At 40.0% G+C, this 20463-nt stretch overlaps 1 protein-coding gene across 1 annotated transcript in view; it reads right to left on the reverse strand.

Annotated features, from left to right (window-relative positions):
- The window catches only part of grip2b (glutamate receptor interacting protein 2b), a 243520-nt gene extending 228603 nt beyond the window's left edge, over positions 1 to 14917 (reverse strand). Inside the window, exon 1 of the mRNA XM_084745930.1 lies at positions 14761 to 14917. Coding sequence (XP_084602056.1) covers positions 14761 to 14917 — 157 coding nt within the window. The remainder of the gene's footprint in view (positions 1 to 14760) is intronic.
- Positions 14918 to 20463: the final 5546 nt, after the last annotated feature.

A 20463-nucleotide genomic window follows, 5' to 3' on the forward strand; every position in this document is an offset into this window, starting at 1 on the left:
ATAGCCACTGAGACATTTATCATCATATTCACATTACATGATGTGTAAACACTCCTGTTAGTTTGTTTGAACTGTAGAATCTGTAAAAAATAATATTATCATCAAAATGTTACTGCCAGTATTGTTAATTTATTTTGCATTTTCATTATTCAGTTTTATAATTAGCTCATGACAGCACACCGATTATGATTCTATGTTAAACTGAATAAATTAAAGGGGAAAAAAAAGAAAAATCTGCTGTGGATGACTCCCACGATATGCCAGAAGATCAAGAGACACTCAAGAGTTGAGTCATATAACCTGACCTCGCTATTCGGGAAACAAAGTGAACCTTTTTCAATGCACATGACACTAAAGTGTTCAAGATTTTTCATGTTGCTGTAACTACAGAAATTTTTAAGTTAGTTGCTTAAAGGTATAATCTGAAACATTTTCCTTAAGAAATATCATGAACTTAGAAAGAGATCACAGCCAGTATTTGAACCTTAAATAATTAACATTTTCCAACACACTGTGTGGTCAAAACAGAACTCACAGGTACACTTTGAGTTATCAGTGGCTGCTAAGTAAAGTTATCATTTCAAGTGTTGAGTAAAGTGTCTTACAAATCAAGAAAATGTTGGCTACATCAAACAAAAGGATGATTAACACAGAAATAAGAAGTTGTTCGTATCTTTAGAACCACTGATCACACATGAAGAGCTCTTGTAATGATGTACACTCTACACAACTCTGCTGTTTTCATACTGAAAAGATAACATGATAACACTACTATCAGTCTTTCTACGGATGCAGCCAATAAGATTAAGAAGATATGATGAGCTTTGTTGATCCCCGAGGCAAAACTGGGTCACTCCAGCCCCTAAAAATAAATACACTAAAATATGTGTAAGACTAGCAATGCAGCACCCCCAGCTGCGGTAATGCATGTTTCTTGTTGAGCCCATTTTCCCAAAAAGTACGTTATAGCGAAAGACGTGTAGTAGTTTGACAATTTTCACTTTTCACAGATAAATGCAGTCAATGCAACAGGTCCAAATATGAAAAAAAGGGAGCAAGTAAATGTTCAGATGCAATCAAAAATCATTTAACACTTTTACAACCCCCAATTCCAAAAAGTCTGGGAACGTTATATAGAATGTAAATAAAAACACAGTGCAATGATTTGCAAATCCCTTTTCACCCATATTCGATTGAATACAGTACAAAGACAAGATATTTACTGTTCAAACAGATTAACTTTATTGGTTTATGCAAAAATACACTCATTCTTTCAAAGAAAAGTTGGGGTGGGCAACAAAACACTGGGAACATTGTGGAAAGCTCAGAAACACCAGTTTGGATCATTCCACAAGTAAACAGATTAACTGATAACAGCCAGTTTTCTGATTAGGCATGAAAGGGGCGTCTTCTTTCACTAGCATAAATGGTGCCAGGTTCACCACTTTGCGAAAACCTGCATTGGCAAAAAGTCTAAGAGTGTAAGAACATTTCTCAACACAGATCTGTAAGGAAATGAAGAGATTTCTCCAGCTACAATCCATAACATTAATAAAAGATTCAGTGAATCCTCAGAAACTTGCACAATGGAGTTCAGGTTGAAAACCAACATTGGATGCCCGTGACCTTCGACCCCTGAGGCAGCATTGCATTAAAAACCCACATAACTGTATAAAGAATATTATTAAATGGGTTCAGGAAAACTTCAGAACGCTGTTGTCAGTGAACACCGTTTGTCGCCGCATCTACATGCAAATTAAGGCTCCACCATGCAAAGAGAGAGACATATATCAACAACAGCCAGAAACGCCGCCGACTTCTCTGGGGCCCGAGCTCATCTGAGATGGACTGATGGAAAATGGAAATGTGTGCTGTGGCCTGACACGTCTACATGTTAAATTGTTCTTGGAAATCATGAATGCTGTGTCCTCTTGGCTAAAGAGAGAAATATTGTTAATAAGTATTAATAAGTAGAAAAGTCACCATCTGTGATGGTATGAGGGTGTGTTAGTGTCCATGGCATGAATAATTGGAAAATACAGATTTTAGAACAACATATGCTGCCATCCAGACAACTGCTTTTTCAGGAACGTCCCTGATTATTTCAACAAGACAATCACAACATACATTCTGCAGGTGTTACAACTGCATGGCTGTGTAATAAAAGAGTTCGGCTACTAAACTGACCTGTCTGCAGTCCAGACCTGTCTCCCATTGAAAATGTGCAAAATACAACAACAGAGCACTTTAAGTTGCATATCAAGCAAGAGCGTGAAAGAATTTTGCTTTCAAAACCTGTTTAATTACTGTCCTCAGTTCCCAAACATTTACCGAGTGTTAAAAGAAAAGGTGATGTAACACAGTGGTAAACAAGTCCCTGTCCCAACTTTTCAAAATTATCAAAATGATGTGAATGAATGTATATTTACAAAAAAAAAAACTGCAAAAATGTAATACAGGTCAAAATCTATTTGCAAATGTTCACATTATATTATATCCCAACTTTAAGCAGGTGTTGTCAGCTTTTCATTGTTCAGGCTTGCAAAAACACTCTGGAATCAAGTTGATTGGAGTAAAACTACTTTAATCTTTCAAAATATTAATTTGCTTCTGCTTAATGTTCAAAAAATATTCACAGATATCTAATGGAGGATTCATGTGTAAAAACAAACTCCAACTGCAGCTACTGGGGATGTTTCTCCTGAGGTTTCCACCTGATTTGAAACACCACATCACTGCAATATTTTCTCTTTCTCAGTGTGCCCCTGCCAGTATGTGTGTGTATCATGTTTTATGTGCACATATGTATTCATGCAGTAAAAAGACACTCATACATTATGAAAAAGTGAGTGTTTGTACAGAGAGTTGAAATCAGTGTCACCATGCTGATTCGTGATGATAGGAGGAAATGTGAGACTTTTCATTCCCCTCAGCTGTGGGTTTTTAAAACTCAGGGCTCACCCTATCTTTCTACAGTGAATGTTGAGTGCTTCTGAAATAAAAACCTTGATATCCAATCATTCAAGCATTGAAACTAAACTTTTATCATACTTTTTCCCACCATTTCCAACACAGGTATGTCCCCTAAAAACCAGAGGGGAAACTGGCTGATTCCCATTGTGACTGCATGTACAATTTTGCCTGACTGACCAAATATTGAACCAAAATGGACCAAATATTGACCCCATAACTCTTAATGCTGGTTTTCTGGTACTAAGAGTTATGTTCTAGACTCACACAGCCTTTGTAACTCAGATTGGTGTCTGGGTGAAATCTGGGGCTTTTCCACCAAACACTGTCTTTAAATTTCTGATCAAATTGTCCAGAAGACTGAAATAAAACTGAATGAAAAATTAAGCTTTTAATTTGGAGGCAAGATTAATTTTAGATACATCCTCTGACAAATATGGGCCACTTATTATTTCACTGACTGTCTTTAAGAAGTTGAGGCAGTCTTTGGTAATTTGTATGTCACGTCATCTATAGATATTTTTCATTTTGAAACACTCAACATTAATACTCATGGGTTTTTTCAATACACCTTACCTACCAAAGATATAAAAATCTCACTAATCTTGTCTTTTAATGACTTTGTTCATCATCTGTGATGTGCAAAGACCAGTTTTCCACATAGTCAGAGAAAGCTGCAGTGTCCTGGTCATAGATAAGTTATCAAAGTGCAGAGCACCACACAGCGCCTCTTCCTGCCGGGCTGCTGACAGCTCTGTCAGCCGAACACTCAGTCACACTGCCAGCATCTGATTCAAAAGTAGTTTAGCTGACTTCACTAACATTCAACACTGGAGCTGAGAGCATCAGAGCCAACGGACATGATTACACTGTCCGGCCTCCTGCTCTCTTCTGTTTCCATCACCCTTTTTTATTTCCCTCAAGGTCAGTTTTGTAATTTGGTCACTTTGAGACAAGGCTTGTTTGCAAAGTTTACAGCCAACCGTGCTGCTCCTTCTGTGTTGCTCTGGGTACAATGATGCAGCCAAAGCGAAAATGCAGTGATTCGACTGACAAAATGGTAGTTGACCTGGAGTCTTCTCGACTGAAAACTCGAATCATCAACTTTTAGGCTGCAGTCTAGCCTGGGAACCTGATTAATCTGCTGAGCTCATGTTTTCATTCGCTCTGGCAGATACATCTGGGTTTCCATTCAGACTGATTTCCACCAGCCTTGGATCCGGTCAGGTCAATCACAACCATTTATTTAATATGAGGTGGGATCTATATGATGATTTACAGCTCTAATTGGTTGTAGGTCTATCCAGTTGCATCCAGTCAGCAGGTAAATCAGCTCAATGCCTGAGGCTCCCAAAACTGAAATCAAACTGGCCAGTGCTGATCAAGTTTGGATCAAGATTTTGTGACCATGTTGTCCCATTGCTTGCCTCAGATGTTATCAGAAACCTGTGCACTATGTTGCTGTAATACTAGAATTTTGTGTCATTCTTCAAATAAAGGCTCCTGAAACTCAGGTAGAACTGTAAAACTAGGCAGCGCTGATCAAATACTGATCCAGCTTCTGTTGCTGCATTACCTTTTTCTCATGTAAAATATTTTGTTTTAGCATACCAGTTTAGCTGTACAATGAGAAAGATTGTAAGCAGGCAGGCACTATTTTATGCTTTACTTGGAAACGGATCAAGTGTCGCTATAACAAACATATCATTGGTCTGACATTTTGGTGATGCCGGGCTAAGTGCAGCCCTAAAAGGGAGAGAGTCAACTTGAAGCTTGATGCTACAGTTTGTACTAAAGTCTGAGTAAAATACCAGCAATTACGTGGCCTGTGAAGACAGCTCATTGAATAAAATGGCAATGTATTTTTTTCATACAGGCATGAGATGGACGATTGAAAAGCCTCCCGTGAATACACACCGTGAGGGTGAAACTTCTTGTTTGAGCCACAGAATCTCATTGTTAAGATTTACCTAATCCCAGTTTAATGTGTTTCAGAAAGAGAGGTGGGCCTATGTAGCCTATCTTTGCAGAACAGCAACTTCCGTGAATTCTAACTGATATAAATCCCACCCCTTTTTGCTGTGTGCTCCAGTAACAGTTGAGCGAGCTTGGTACCTCAGTCAAGTTTCTCTCTTCCTATCTCCTGTACTTGCTATGTGCTAGGCTAATCTATGATGAAAAGAAAAACACATTTTGGAGGTCATTAAGTTACCTCCAAAATTTTAATTAGCTAATGCTAACAAAATGCTGGCAAACTAGCTAGCTAATCTACATCAATCATTCAGTAACTAGTTAGCCAAAGTTTTGCGAATATTAGCAAGAGTTATTAAGATATGACCCTACATGCTGATTCTATGGTAAAGTAAAAGGTTGACCAAGGTACCAAGGTCACTCAGCTGTAATTGGAGCAAAGAGCAAAAAAGGGTGGGACTTAGCAAGCATCAGCATAATGGTACATGAATAATCACAAGTTTAGAAAAGTCAAAAAGTCAGCAAATTGATTCAGTGAAGTCTACCTCACAGGCCTAAAGCTACTAAGCCATGGTCAAATCAGACCAAGCAAGACTGCAGGGCCAAGCTAGTAGTGATGTTTAAATTTACCTCAGGTGCTGTACTGGCAATCAGCATGATGTTATTTACCCATTTGGAGCAGGTTTCCAATGTCACATTTCATTACCTGGCCTGTTTTGTGCCTTCCCTTTGCTGTGATCTGTTTTTTCTTTACCGACATATTCAATTATCTCCCTTCTCTGTTGCGCTTTTGATGCTGATGTAGCCATTTAGCTATTTGTGGATGTGGTTCAGCCTCTTCAGCCTGTGTGAGCAGCTTTCAGCAGGCTGATGTAAATCTGCGGTGCTTTTGATGTGCATCCACTCATTTTTCCAGTCAACAGGTCTATCACCCACTTCAGTTGTTGTAAACAAGCCAGGGAACTAATTCTAACTCCACAGTAGCAGCCATGGCAAATTCATCCCCAACCCCACCTGCCAGATTCATTAATTTTTAACAAATGAGAAGATTGTTAGAGTGAAAATGGACTCCCAGACGACTGCTGTTTGCCGCCAATATGGCTGTTAGAGCAAGAAAACACACACACGGCCAGTGACAAATATTTACAGACATTTGTCTTGTGGTTAATATTAATCTCCCATTGTCATTGTAAATTGGCTCCTGCTGTTTTTGAGAGATGCCTGTACATTTCAGTTCCAAATGCAAAAAATTAGACAACTTTTTCCAACCACAAACACATCATGTGGATGGAGCAAAAAACTGAAATAGGATGCATAACATACTGGTGGAGGGAGGAGGAGAGATCTAACTTCACATCTAATAACTAGAGTTAAAGGTGGACTAAATGATTCTGGAGAAAGACAGTTGATTGTTGAGTCTCGTTCCCTGGTCTGTCCGAGCCACAAACCCAAAGCATATGTGACAACCTGGGAATGAGACTCAACAATCAATTATGTCTCTCCAGAATCACTTAATCCACCTTTAATTTCAAATGTCTTTAAGTCAGTTTTTTTTATGTAACCTTCCTAACATTACAGTAGCAGTTCTTGTTGCATTGTCCTGCACTTCAGAATTAGGGAGCACTGACTTTTAAAGCTACTATGTTTTTGATTTTAGAGGCCTCTATGGACAAAAGCAATAGTGTTTCCACAGTAATAGGCACAAAAAATATTGCCAAAAATACAGTTATCTAAATAAAAATATCCTCCATCTTTTTAACTGGCTGTAACTCTGACTAAGAGTAACTCATGGATATCTCCTAAAAGTATAGAAGTCAAATAGAGGCATCAGTAATAAATAGAGACCATTTCATAACTAGTTAAAAAGTTGTTGTAGTGTATTTAAAGTTAAATGTAAGGTAAAGTTAAACAGCACATGCAACAAGCTTTGGCCCTGATTCAGCTGGTCAGTGATGCCTACATAGGAAATCACCAAAAAAACAAAACAAAACACAAGGTTGTCATTTGTCACTTCCTGTGAAGTGACTGTTGTTCATATCTAAAATTAAACTGCCACTTGGCTGGAAACAAAAGTTAGTATATATTGTCTTGAGGGGTCTGCTGCAGTGATTTATGCGGAACAAAATCAATGAGAGATTCCATATAATACAGTTTATTCTGCTGTTTTTGATATGCTGCAGGATATCTTAGAGGTTAAATGAAAAGGTCACAGTGTGCCAGTTAAATGCCTTTCTGTAGCACCCTGAACATGCCTGAATCTGAAATGTACTGTAGTGTTTGTTTATCTACAGCTCCACTAAAGGTGACGGTTTGACTGTCGGAGCAGGATTTTGGCTGCCGGCTGATGGTAATTTCCCACCTCTATCACACATCTCGTTTGCATTATTATTTGCCGGCTGCTGCAGACTTCAGCTGGAGTTTCACTGTGGAACTGATAATTTCAGTGCGTGGGGCACAATTACAAGATGCAGATTTGAGATGAAAATTGGCCCTCTTGGAAATAATGCAGTGGTTCAGCAGCTTTGGGGTATATTTAGGTTCCAGAACACACATGTGCCAAGCAAGTCTGAAAGGTTTTGACAGTACCAGTGGCTTGGAGGACAGCTTACACAGTACTTTCAAATCAAGATCCTTCTGAAGTAATAAGTCGTACATTTTGCATATTGGAGTTTCTCAGCGGATGCAATCGGAGATCTTTGGGGGCCACTGGAAGGAATATTTTTGAAAGAGTGTGAGAGAGAGAGCTGAGGTGTTCTTGGGGGACATTTGCTTAAGGCGACTTTACACTTAAGATCCACATTAATATGAGCTGAAACTTGCAACTACTTGCAAAAGAAGTTTATACTTATGAAACTAGACGAGATGGTGTATCGTTTCCAGCAACAACTCTTTATTTCACTGTCTGTCAGCTGTTAGTAGCTGGATAGTTTGTAGCACAGTTCCATGCTACCTTCACCGCAATGGGACGTTGGAGTATCATCTATGAATTTTCTCCAGCGTGGTGTTTACTGTATCAGCTCAGGAAAGGGTTCCTTAATTTCTCCAGAGATTACACCAAGAACACCATTTTATGGCTGTGGTTTACAAATTTACGAGAGCAAAATGTATCTATTGGACTTGACAAACTCATAAACAACTTGCAACTTGACATGGACTAACACCAATGACTCGTGACTTCACTTGGACTTGACTTGAAAATACCTGAAAATTTCCCCCAAGCCTGCGGATTAAGATGTTTGTTATTTAAAAAGTGTGAATCCATGAATCAATTTATTTCCCTTAATTTCCTGAATCGATGAAAAGAGATGGAAAAATTCTCAGCAAGGTGACACTTAATTACTCAGATCCACTTTTTGGCTGCTGTTTGAACTAATCCGACAGCATCCAATCAAGCTGCAGGAGAGAACCATGAAGAACTAATGTTCCGTTACTGAGCTCCAGTTGTAAAAAGTAATACTGTAGACAATTTTGTTGACTTTTGGTGGTCAACAAAAATGAAGCACAGTTTGCAAAATGTATGGGTCAAAAATTACAGACAGAAATGCAAATTCCCCCTTTGTTTGACATTTGAAGTTGCACAAAGGATGGCTAGTTGAACCTAATTAATATACTGAGCGAGCTAATGCTTACCTAACATTAGCTTAATAGCTACGTGATCTTGTAATCAAAGAGGCTGGAAACTCAGGATTACATTATGTCATGTTTAGGACTTGAAACTCAAAGTTTAGGGCCTAGAACTTGACTTGGGACTGGTAAAACAATGGCTTGGTTCCTCCCCTGCAACTTAGTTTACAGCATCCATGCACTCACTTCTGTGTAACACCATTCTAAAGCCAGACACCTGTCACCTGACCTGAGTCACAGCGAAGCCATCAGCCGACTTGATTCCAGCTGAGACAGGGGAGTTTTCACTGCTGAAACTTTCATCTGCAGTGTCCTAAAACAGAAGACCAGGCTGCTTCTTCCTGTTTACCCAACAACATGTCTTGTTGAGCAGGGATGCAGCCAGGTCGCCACATGCATGTACATCCAAGTACCTCAAATACATGGGCTCAGGCGCACTAAATTCCTGCTCTGATTTCTCTGCATAACGCAGTGAAGAAACTGGCAGAGAACCACAAGACAACAACCAAACAATTTAGCTTGTATCCCTCAAAGTTCAAATCAATAGACCTATAAAATAGGATACCCTACATAATCCTCTGCTCTTTTTCCAGTAGCCTCAGACTCTTTCGCTGGTAGGCTGCTTTTGTTTTCCATTGGAACAATTAATAAGAATTTTTCCTATTTGGCATTTCTGATTGGCTGCTGTTGGTGATCAATAACGTGACCCAATTAAAGTCTGAATGTCAGATTTATGCCATTTACCATTGCATTGGTGTAGCACTCATAAATATAATTTATATTCACAAGGCTTTTTCGCTCTCTGGGAAACTAATGATGATGATACGTCCAGTTAAATTAAACGTGTTACTTTGCATTCAACGGTGTGCATTTTTAATGATATAACACAGAATAATAAACTACATTAATATTCAGGGAAGACAATTAGCCTACATTTTATTTGATACATGCTTATGAATATTACATTACATTTCTGCCAAATAATATTATAAAGAGAAAGTTAGACCTGTTGTACCTTGAAATGACTTCCGTTATGACTTGACTAGGGCTGCAGCCAATGATTATTTTCATTGTCGATTATTTTCTCAATTGATTGTTTAGTTATTTTTGAAACACTGAGTCATATTTTTCACCCTTTTCTAACATTTTACAGACCTAAGCCGGAGATGACGTCCACAAATGTCTTGTTTTGACCACAAAATAAAAATATTTGGTGTAAAGAAACTAGAACATGTTCACATCTAAGAATTTCTTAAAAAATTAATCAAACCAATCAACTGATTATAGCTCACCATTAATTTAATAATCAATTAATAATTAAATAATTATCCTTGCAGCTCTACACTTGACTATATTCCAAATTTAGATACCCCTAAATCTTACATGCTGGACCTTTAACTAAATCTCTCAGTTTGCTTTGTTTGAACTGATAATTAGTTTTATTGTTGTATATGCTGGATTTGCTAAACCTTTGTCACTACATCATTTATGTGGGATTTATAGTATACTTACATGTCATTATATATACATGGATTTTAGATACCATTTCCAAATTAACTCAGTGCATTGCATCAAGTGCATTGTGTCATGAATTTGCTTGTTTGGTTTCCAAAATACACAACTTGTTTCCCTCAACTTGCAGCATGTCAACACTTATGCACGTTGCTTCCTGCACATATGGACTTTTATTATAGTCATTTTACCCCCGATTGCATGTGCAGCTCGCTTTCTACAGAATCTGTGCCTCACCCCGGCTTTCAAGCAGTTCACCTCAGGTAAATTTGAATTTTTGCTGCGGGGCACATCCACTGTGCTTATTCAAATTTAGCACAGGATGGTGGTTTGTGGCTTTATCACCATTCATTTGTGGCACAGAGCCATTTTGGGAGAAGAGAATATCATGCTTTGAGACAGCAACCATGTAATGGTCCAGCCAGGTCTCAAGGCAATGTCCTTATAATGTCCATAATTTCCCCATATTTCACTCTGGCCAGTAATTCCCCTCTTTGTGCACCCAAAAGATATTCAACACTTACACACAGATATACGCACACACACATCCATTGTTCAGAGACAATAGGCAAAGAGCTCCATGCTTTTGTCCTCTGGGATCACTGTAGCTTGTTTCTATCACCACTTTTGAGGAGGAAAAGTGCCATAAGGCCTGCAGTTAACAATGAAGATTGAATTGTACCAACCACAGGTGTGTGCATTTGATTGATTAGCCAATGTCTTGTGCCAACATTCCATGTATTTATTTGATTATACTGTTTTGGTCTGTTTGACCTTCATCAGGTATATGGGCAGCATCACACCACTTCCATACACACATACACATAGGAGCTGCCTCAATAATCCAATCATCCAATCAGAGGACTACAGAGATGGGTTTGACTGATGAGCTCCAATGTGTTGTGATGCCGCCCATATACCCAATGAAAGCTGGACAGACCAAAACGGTGTTATCAAATAAATACTTCAGCAGGAAGCGAGGCAGCATACAGGAGGTATTACTCATTTTTTTAAAGTTGCACCCTCCTCTGATGCACCTGTCACACGTTCAAGATTTTTTTTTTTTTTTCCCAAAGATTCCGAGTAATAAAATGCCTCAAAAACAACAAGCCCACCTTGCAAAGCCACAACTGTCCAATTAAACAACTACTAATGAGAATGCTTTCCAGGGTCGGGATCAGAACCAATCCAGTGCCGACATCGGGTGGATTGATGGCACGGATCCACACTTTAGTCTGATGAACACAGAAGAATCAAGACAGCCAACATTCTGAGGGAAAACTGTGCTTCAATGTACAATACAATTTAATTAGCTCATGCCAGCCAACAGCCAAAAAGAAAACTCCAGACAGTAGAACCCCACTTCTATCCAGTGACGCGTTAAACTTACAGCATACAACGTGAAGGCTAAAGAGATTACAGAAAAGTTGCTCAATTTATGACAAATCACTATCTGTCATTGCAAATATTGGATTTCACACCCAGTATTGGTATCATTGTATGTTGCGATGAAAGAGCAGTGCTGATGTTTCACTTCTTTGCAGCTTTTTGTCCTTCCCTTCTACTACTACTGGCGCAGCTCTGACTCCAAATTCATAGTTTCATTTCAGTTTCTCAGCATATTTCAGAATAGTTGCAACAGCAGGAACACTGGTAAACAACTGTGCATTTTTGGGCTAATATTGATGCAAACGTTGCACCTTTAAAACTCTCTTGCCTCTGGTGTAATCGTATCCCTTTCAGAGGTTTTGTAATCCAGCCATTAAGTGCGATCTCTTTTTTGGGGACGTGGTAAAATAAATGCATTATTATATATCCAACACTGGATGTGTTCTTTCATAATTTATCCATTTCTTCCCTCATTAAAACAGTTGTTGTTGTAGTTAGCATGTTTTTATGCACCACTGGCAATCCCAGCATGCCTTGGGTTGAGTCTGTCAACCAATCAGAGGCCATGTTACTGGCTTGCATATGATAGTGCTGATCGTTATGTGTATTAATAGATCCACAAGCTGATCTCAACGTGAGACCGACCCTTCAAAATATAATGACCTTAACTCCACGGTAGGCATCATGTGACTGCAGTATTGTGGTAATGCAGTAATGCAGCAATCCAGTTATTGTCACAACCCATACTTGCATATTTGGAAAAAGATTGCTGACTGTTGAATATCACTGAGTTTGTCAAACACCAGCAAAGTGTTGGTGTTTGGTGACTTGGGAATGATGCTCAACACTCAACAATTTTTCAATGGAGTTGCTTATAACAGCGTTAAAGTGGGATGACTGAATTTCAATTTTCTTTGTTTCAGAGGTAAGATGATTGGTATAATGGTTGATATCCAACATGATCCAGTATATCCAGCATTAACATACTCCTCTTTTACCAGTACTACATAACGGTGAAGGAATCCATTGGTCTAACTCATCTGGATTCAGACCAGGCACTCTATACATTTATGATCTGTTGCTGTAGCATGTGGCAGATAAAAGCATCCAGCAAATGGCATTTGTCATACGAGAAGAACAACATCATCTATTGTGCCGGAACAGAGGGGGGTAGTGGGATTTTTGCCTTGATATGCTCGTGCTCCCTCTTGTTTACAAAGTGACCTTTCCCCGCCTGCAGTGTAATGTTTGGTTCTCTGATGGCTGTTTGATGCTGTTTGAAGTCTGGCTGCTGCAGTTTCTGCTGAGTGATTACAAAGATTGTTTGATGAAAGGATGTATGGATGGAAGGGGGGAGAGGAAAATAGGCACACTCACACTTCCCTCTCCCACACATGTGCACTTTACTACAGTACACTCCCTTCCCTCCGCACGTTTTCTACCAGACTCAGCCTCTCGCTCTCCTCGCTGAGCTGTTTGTGAGCGATCAAAGCAAGTTAAAAAATAAACCTCGCAAAAAAATATGAACTCTCTGTGAAACACTTTCCCAAGTCTTTGAAGAACATGAGGTACCTAACAAACTGTAGCATCAACACTAACCAGCTCAGAGCTAATTAAATGGTAGCACTAACTAATTAAGCCAGCTGAACAGCAATGCAGCAAACACTGGCAAACAGACAACAAAACAGTGTCATAGGAAAACTCAGAGCCAAACTTCTGTCGCTGCAGGAAAAAATGACATCTCAGCTGTGCCGCTCTCCTCCAGTCTCTTAAGTATTACATTTATAAATAAGACCTCGGAAATAGACATTTCTGGTAATTTCAGACCAACATTGCAAGAAAGATAGTCTGATTCACCAAATGTGTGTATAGGCCTATGATTGGCCGACTTCTTCTATCTGCATGTTACGGCTTTCAAAATCCCTGTTGCTATTTAAAACGACAGCAACCACCGAGCTAGGAATCTACAGGCATGAAATGGCAGGTTACCCTAACTCTAACTGTGGTCGCTAACAGTATGAACGTAAACAAGCTAGCAGCTGTCAGTTATTTTGCAGGGATTTAGCCATTTTATTGCCAAGACTTGCTTCCCCGAGTTTCTCCAAAACAAGTTCCCCACCCTGACACTTTGCTTTTAAAGAAACTACCTATTTACAGCTTGGATGAAAAAAATATTTGATCACTATAGCTAATTTTCCTCTTCATGACAACTATACTGTTGAATTTCAGTTGAATTTTTATAGAACTCACCCATTTCAATTATATGAAAGCTCAAAGTTAAGTCAAGGGCATGGCCGCTTTGAGTGACAGGTGGGTGCCAACACAGGTGGCTAGCTGTGAGGTTGCCGCTTCATTCGGCCACCTGAGCTCCACCTCTTTACCCATTTTTGGATTAGCTGGGAGTCAGACGAAGACAGGCACTGCCAAGATGGTGACTACCAAAGCCAATGTGCTATAAACATCATAAAAGCTCTTCAGAAACCTATGGGTGATGTCATAGTGTCTACATCCATGTTTTATACAGTCCGCAGGATAAAACAAACCAACATCAACTCTCGTAGAAGACGGGACACAAAGCCTGATCTGTAGTGTTGAAGTCTTAACACTTCATAAACCCAACTGTCAACCCAGACTTCCTCCTTAAGACTTTCAGTGGTGGTTAAAGAACATCACATCACTTTTGGCTTTGCTACTCTAAACATTTGTCATTTTAACCTGTGCAATGCTGTCATTTTCTTTGGATAGTCTATATTTACATTAGGGGGGTCAACTGTTGAGAACATTGATGGCTTCAGGTCACTTGATCTTCTGATAAAAGCAACTCTATGTAAATGCATACTTCAAATACATGGGCAAAAGAATTTTCTTATTTTTTATCTAGACAAAAAAAAACTCTAGCTTTTGTCACACAGCGTTGTCTATAAAGCCAGCTAAACAATGTTGCAGTATCTTTTAAGTCCCATCCAAACAAAGCACCCGAAAGAGCAAAAGCACATGAAAATACAGACTTTCTGAAACACACAAAATACAGTATGCCTTCATGATAAAAAAGAGGATATACATAAAGACACAATACGTAAAACTCTTTGTTTTCTCTCAGAAGCGGTGTCTTTGAAACACATGCACACACACACAACTGTACACACTTGAACAAATAATAGTCCGCTGTAATGGTTTCATTCGTGATCAAACACCCACAACTTCACACACACACACACACACACACACACACACACACACACACACACACACACACACACACACACACACACACGTGGTGGTGCGACCTCTCACCACTGATGCAGAGGCTGAAGCGGCAGAGTTCGTCGCACAGGGTGTCCGGGCTCTCCAGCTCTCCTGGTCCTCCCCCTCTCCCCCCCCCTCCTTCTCTCCTCTTCTTCCTCGGCGACATCCTCTTCACCATCTTCATCACTCGCTCCACTTTGTCCATCCTGAGCGATGGATGACTGACCAAGGTTCAATTCAGAAGAATCCTCCTTTTCTTTGTCCCCCCTCCTTTTCTTTCTTCTTCCTCACTCTTTTTGCCTCTTCTTTGTCTTCCTCTTCTTTTCTCACTCTGTCTTTTTTGTCTTTTTGGGAATTCTGACAACTTTCGTCACTCTACGCTTACTTTTTCTCGTCTCCTTTTCTTCTGTCGTCTTATCAGCACAGTGGCTCCCCTGCTTTCCCAAAATCCCTCCTCTTCCTCTGCCTCCTTCTCTCTTCTTCCTCTCCTCCTCAGTCTGGTCCTCACCTCCAATTCTTCTGTTCCTTCACAATGCAGCGCTCAATTGCTCAGGTTTGGTCCCACAAACACCTATTCTGTCCTGTTCTTCTCTTCTGTTTTTTTCCCTGCCTCTTCTTCAGCTCATGGAAAATCCGGTGAACGAGGCGACGAGTGAAGTGAGACACTGAGGGAAAAGGGAGGAGAGGGAGAAAGGGAGAGGCAGCACACTCTCTCCCTCTCTCTCTCTCTGTGCACCCCCACCTCGCCACCTCCCACATCAAACCTTCAAAAGTCTCTGCCGGTACTTCCAGAGAGAAAGAAGGAAGGAAAAATAACATTTCTTTTAAAAGAAAAGACTCAGCGTGGTGCTATTTTTTTTTGTCTCTCTGCAGTTCCGTGCTTCATTATCTCTCTCTCTTGCACACACACACTTTCTCATCCTGTCAGTTAGCACGCACACACAAGCACACACAGACACACACAGTTTGTCTCTTTCCACAACTGCAAGCTCGGCTAACTTCTCCAATCAATCCGTGTCTCCCTCCCTCCTGCTCTCCTTCATTCTTTCCTTTTTTCCTTCCCCCTACATCCCCCTTCATGCTTATCCCTCCATCTCTCCCTCATCTTTTATGTTAGCTTAGTTAATTCAACACGTTCTCATCCTAACTCATTGCATACTGATGATTTGTCAGTGCCCCTCAGCATCTCAAGGTACCTCTTGGCGGCTGTATCTGATGCAGCCAGAAAGCCGTGACTAGCGCTGTGAAACGGTCGGATTGATTAGGTTTTGGCACAAAAAAAAATACTCGGTTAGGTTTAGGATGAGACCATGTTAGGCGTTACAAGAACAACGTTACGTACGTCACAGGATGTCACTGAAGCGACTCACAAAAAGAAAGTCACATGATGCGCATAGCGTCTTTGTTTCACACGGGACATGAACCCCGGTCTGTTAGGTGAAAGTCCTGTGTTTATTTGAGCCATCCAGCCCTCCTCATCCATGTGCAGAATTTCTCACACTTTTTACAACATCAACAGCCCAGTGCATGAGTTTCAGCCGCAAATAGATACCCTCCATGTCTGTATGAGTTGCCAAGGGGCGGTGACAAATCATTGGTATGAGACGAGTTGGGAGACCAACTCAGACCAGGCTGGTTTATCAGTTATTTTGTTTTGTTCTATCCACTACTTTGATATTAACCTTACGTCCTCCCTTCTTTTGTTTATTCCAGGCCTGAGCCTTCAGTGATCAGAGACTATCGTTTGTAGTGAGTTATTAAAGGTGGATAACAGAATGAAGGTGTAGAGTTGCAGCTCCTTTTGCAACTTCTTCTAGTCACCTGGAGCAGCAAACGAATGAGAAACAGCCAAAGGAGGCGCAGGCTTTTAGGATGACCATGTTAATTAAATTGTGAGAGCATAAACTGCAAATACCATTGGAAATATTGAGTAGTGACTGGTGACATGGAGGGAGGTTGCCAATGATTGATATGGAGTTTTATGAATGAACTGATACAAATGGATCAATCGCCCGGTCTGGGGTGATGGCCAGTTGACTAGAGAGTACAGGTTACAGTGATCAGTTTCATCCAATTACTAGGGGGGTTGCTATCTTGGTCTTTAGCAGCCAGAGTATGCACAGTACCATGTACAGCGTGGGGCTGGTGGGTGACATACAGCGACTTTGGTGGTGCGTGCCATGCCACAAAGTTTCTTGCATTTCAGCTAAACAGTACTGGAAAATTTTAGGCAACAAATAGGCAACGTAGTAGCAGAATCTGCCGAGTTTGATCTGAGTTTCGAGAGTCTATGTTGAAACTGGACACAAAAAAATGGTTGCCTGGTCACAATCTTTCTCATATTACAGCTAAAAGGGCACTAATATAGGTTTCTGACAACATTTGATGAGTTTTTCTAGCCTGAGGAGTTGTGCTGGACAAAATGAATATCATGCTGTATTGAAGAAGATATTAAACTAGCTTTTGAGACCATGAACTTAGGAAACTGTTTACTGAGGTCATAAATCAAGTAACAATTAGGTCATTTTGCCCTAATAGCACATTCAGTGAAACTTCTTTATGAAACCAGTGGAGCTGCCACCTGCTGGCCATTTGAAAGAATGCAGGTTTGAGTCAATTCCACACTGGCTTCACTTTTTTAGACCCAAAAGCTCTATCCACTATTTATTATACCATCTATGGTTTATGCCTTCAGTGCCTCATCTTTCCTATCTTCCCTCTATCCCTCCCTCTCTACCTGTCCCGTTGACCCTAACACAATCCATCCTCCCCTTCTCTCATCACCACTCATCCATCACTCTTCTCCATCCCATCTGACCCTCTCAGTCTATCTCTCGCCGTCCTTCTCCTTCCCCCTGTTCATCTTTTCTCCAATTTCTCTCTTCCATCGCTCCATCCCTCTACCTCTTCTCATCTGCTCTTTAATCTCTGTTTCGTGTCTCTACATAATAAGCTCATCATCTCCTCTGGAGGCGAGGTCACACACACACACATGCATGCACACACACTGTTATAGCAGGTGGGCGGGACAACACACACTGTGGACACTTCTGCTTAGCTCTCACACTCAAAATGACACAGAGTCACACACTAAAATATACCATCCGTTATAGATAGTCAGACTTTTGAGTTTGCTCACTCGCTCAGACGCACACTCAGACTTCAGAGCTGAAGGTGTGAGCCCCAGGTAGCTATAATGAAAACTCACCCAGGGGTTTAGGACATGCTTTTTAATCACTGACCCGAGACGATCCATACAGGCTGTACGATCCTGCGGTGAAGTTTTTGCTCTTTGAAAAGTGTGACACCTGACAAAATTGATTGCGGGCAGGAAATTAAAAGTCACCCCATGAAGATTATTGAGGGTTCTGAGTTTTTTGAGCCAGCTGCCAGCTGAAAGAGTCTCACACTGGAGGATGTTATCATCTGTGGGTTTTCAGAATTAATTTAATGACATCGAGCTAAAATATTTTTCTGAATTGGAATTTCATATTGTCATGAGGTCAGGAAAGAAAATAAGTTTCATTCGGGGTGTAATCTTGGGGTGTGAATTTGCATAAAGAAATTAAAAGTTATTGAATTAGCACATGAGGGTGGTGGGGATGGCTGTGCTAGCATGTGGAAAACTAGGGAACCAGTCATGTCTGTGACGCTGTACCTGCATCTATGACAGGGTTAAGCTTGTCCTTACCTGAAAAACAGGTGTATAAGTTTCTCAAATAACTATTTATGCCTCACATTTCTGTTTACTGTCAGGTGGCGACCTCTAATGGCCTGGTAGTTATTACAGGAGCAGTAAAGAAGGGCAACAAAGACTACATATGGCGGAGTTGGGATGGTTGGATGCCTCAAAAAACCACTGAAATTTCCCAGGAGATTGTGGTTTGTGTCTCATGAAAATGTATTGACTTGTTGACGTACTTACAGTTTTAAATTAAATAACATTATGTTTTTATGTATGACTTACATGTATACCATAAATACTCATTTGAACCCAAACCATGATCTTTTCATAAACCTTACCAAGCCATTTTGATGTCTAAAGTTAACCAAACTGTGACCTTTTTTACAACACTGACCACGTTTAATCAGAAGTGACATACATCACATGACTTATGTAACATAATTAAGGTCTGACACACCTGTGACTGCCAATACTCTACCAATCATATGTAATTTTGAGAGCTGGTTAATCAATATATTCTGTTGTTCAGGCATGGGGACATGTCGGACTGGTTGGTTAATGAGGATGTCACAATTTCAATTCTAAATCAAAAATCGATGGAAGTGACCCAAATCGAAAATTGATCGAAATCAAAAGCAGGATCAGAAAATCTTCTGGTATTTCTTTTGTCTTTCCACCCCCACCTAGTAGCCCACAACCAGAGCATGAATGAAGGAAAACAGGCAACACAGCGTAACTTACTGACAGCCTGCAGCTGAACTTTTCCATCTTTTTAAGAAGTATTAAATAACCTATTTTAAAATGTAATTGATAGTTGTCAGTGTGTAAAACCAGTGATCTCTTTATCTTTACAAATCAAGATTCTATAGTCTAACAATGGCATAACTGTGAGTTAGCTTTCACAAAAGAAAGAAAAGATAAAAATGAAACAAAACATTTCACTCTATTGTGAGAAACTGATAGTCAAATCAAATTGTAGATTTGGAGAATTGTGACACCCCTTTTGGGTAAGTCAGTGGTTCCTGCAGCATTTGTTCTTATGACCTTTAAATACAAAGACGTATTTTCCCCTTCTCCAAGTGTTTAATATGAATAGTTTTTAGAGGCCTGAAGATGTTAAACTATACAGTATTTCACCAGAAAAGCACTGAGGTTAGAGAGAATCCAAAAAGTGATTGTAGTTTTATGCAGCAGAATAATGTTTTTCATTATTGCCTGTCCCAGAAATCATTTGGCAACCCATTAGATTAATTTCCAGAGCGGACCCCCGCTTTGGGAACCGCTGGGTTAGGACATATTAGATGCTCTGGTGAAAAGAAGAGGCTGGTGGTTCCATCCTCACCAGAAAAAAAGGACAATGGTAACATTTGCTCAGTTGCTGTATCTTTACCATGTCCAAATTTTCTTGTCTAGAAACCTGTTATGGTCACATGAATAATGAATGTCCATTCTCAGTAGTAAAGGTAAAAGTGATACTGTTTTACAGTCTCAAAACCTCAAAGGGTAAAGGTCTGTGTGGACAGTTGGGCACTAACCATCTGTGACTTTGTCCCCCTACCTAACCATTAAGATAAAAAAAAAAAAAATCCTTATTAACGTCTTGTGATATTTATGTCACCAGGAAATGCATTGAAAGTACATTATTATATCCATAAAATTTTGGGTTTATACCTCAAAGCTGAGCCATTGATTTTTGGCATCACTGGCCTAAAATTCTACAATAATCTTTCAGCACATTGTAATTCAAAAGTTCTGAGAGAAAATTAGACTCCTGCACTTCTTCTTGGCTCTGATTTCAGGCTTTAGAAAACCTAACCCAGGAATGGGAGACTCTGGCCAATCACAGGTTGGTAATAAGATTGGTTGATGAGTGTTATTTGCAGGCTGTCAAATACCAACATGACTCAGAACACTGTGACTCAACAATCAACAATCTTTGCGCCAACTAGTATTTAACTCCCTGGCAATGGGAGACAACAATCAACTATCTTTCCAGAATTGATTACTGCATCTTTACAACAAAGTTTGCTGGTGTGAGGCAACCATTACTCTGATTTTTCTGAAAT

The sequence above is a fragment of the Lutjanus erythropterus genome, chromosome 2, assembly GCF_056507025.1.
Source record: "Lutjanus erythropterus isolate fLutEry1 chromosome 2, fLutEry1.hap2, whole genome shotgun sequence".
Classification (NCBI taxonomy): domain Eukaryota; kingdom Metazoa; phylum Chordata; class Actinopteri; order Lutjaniformes; family Lutjanidae; genus Lutjanus; species Lutjanus erythropterus.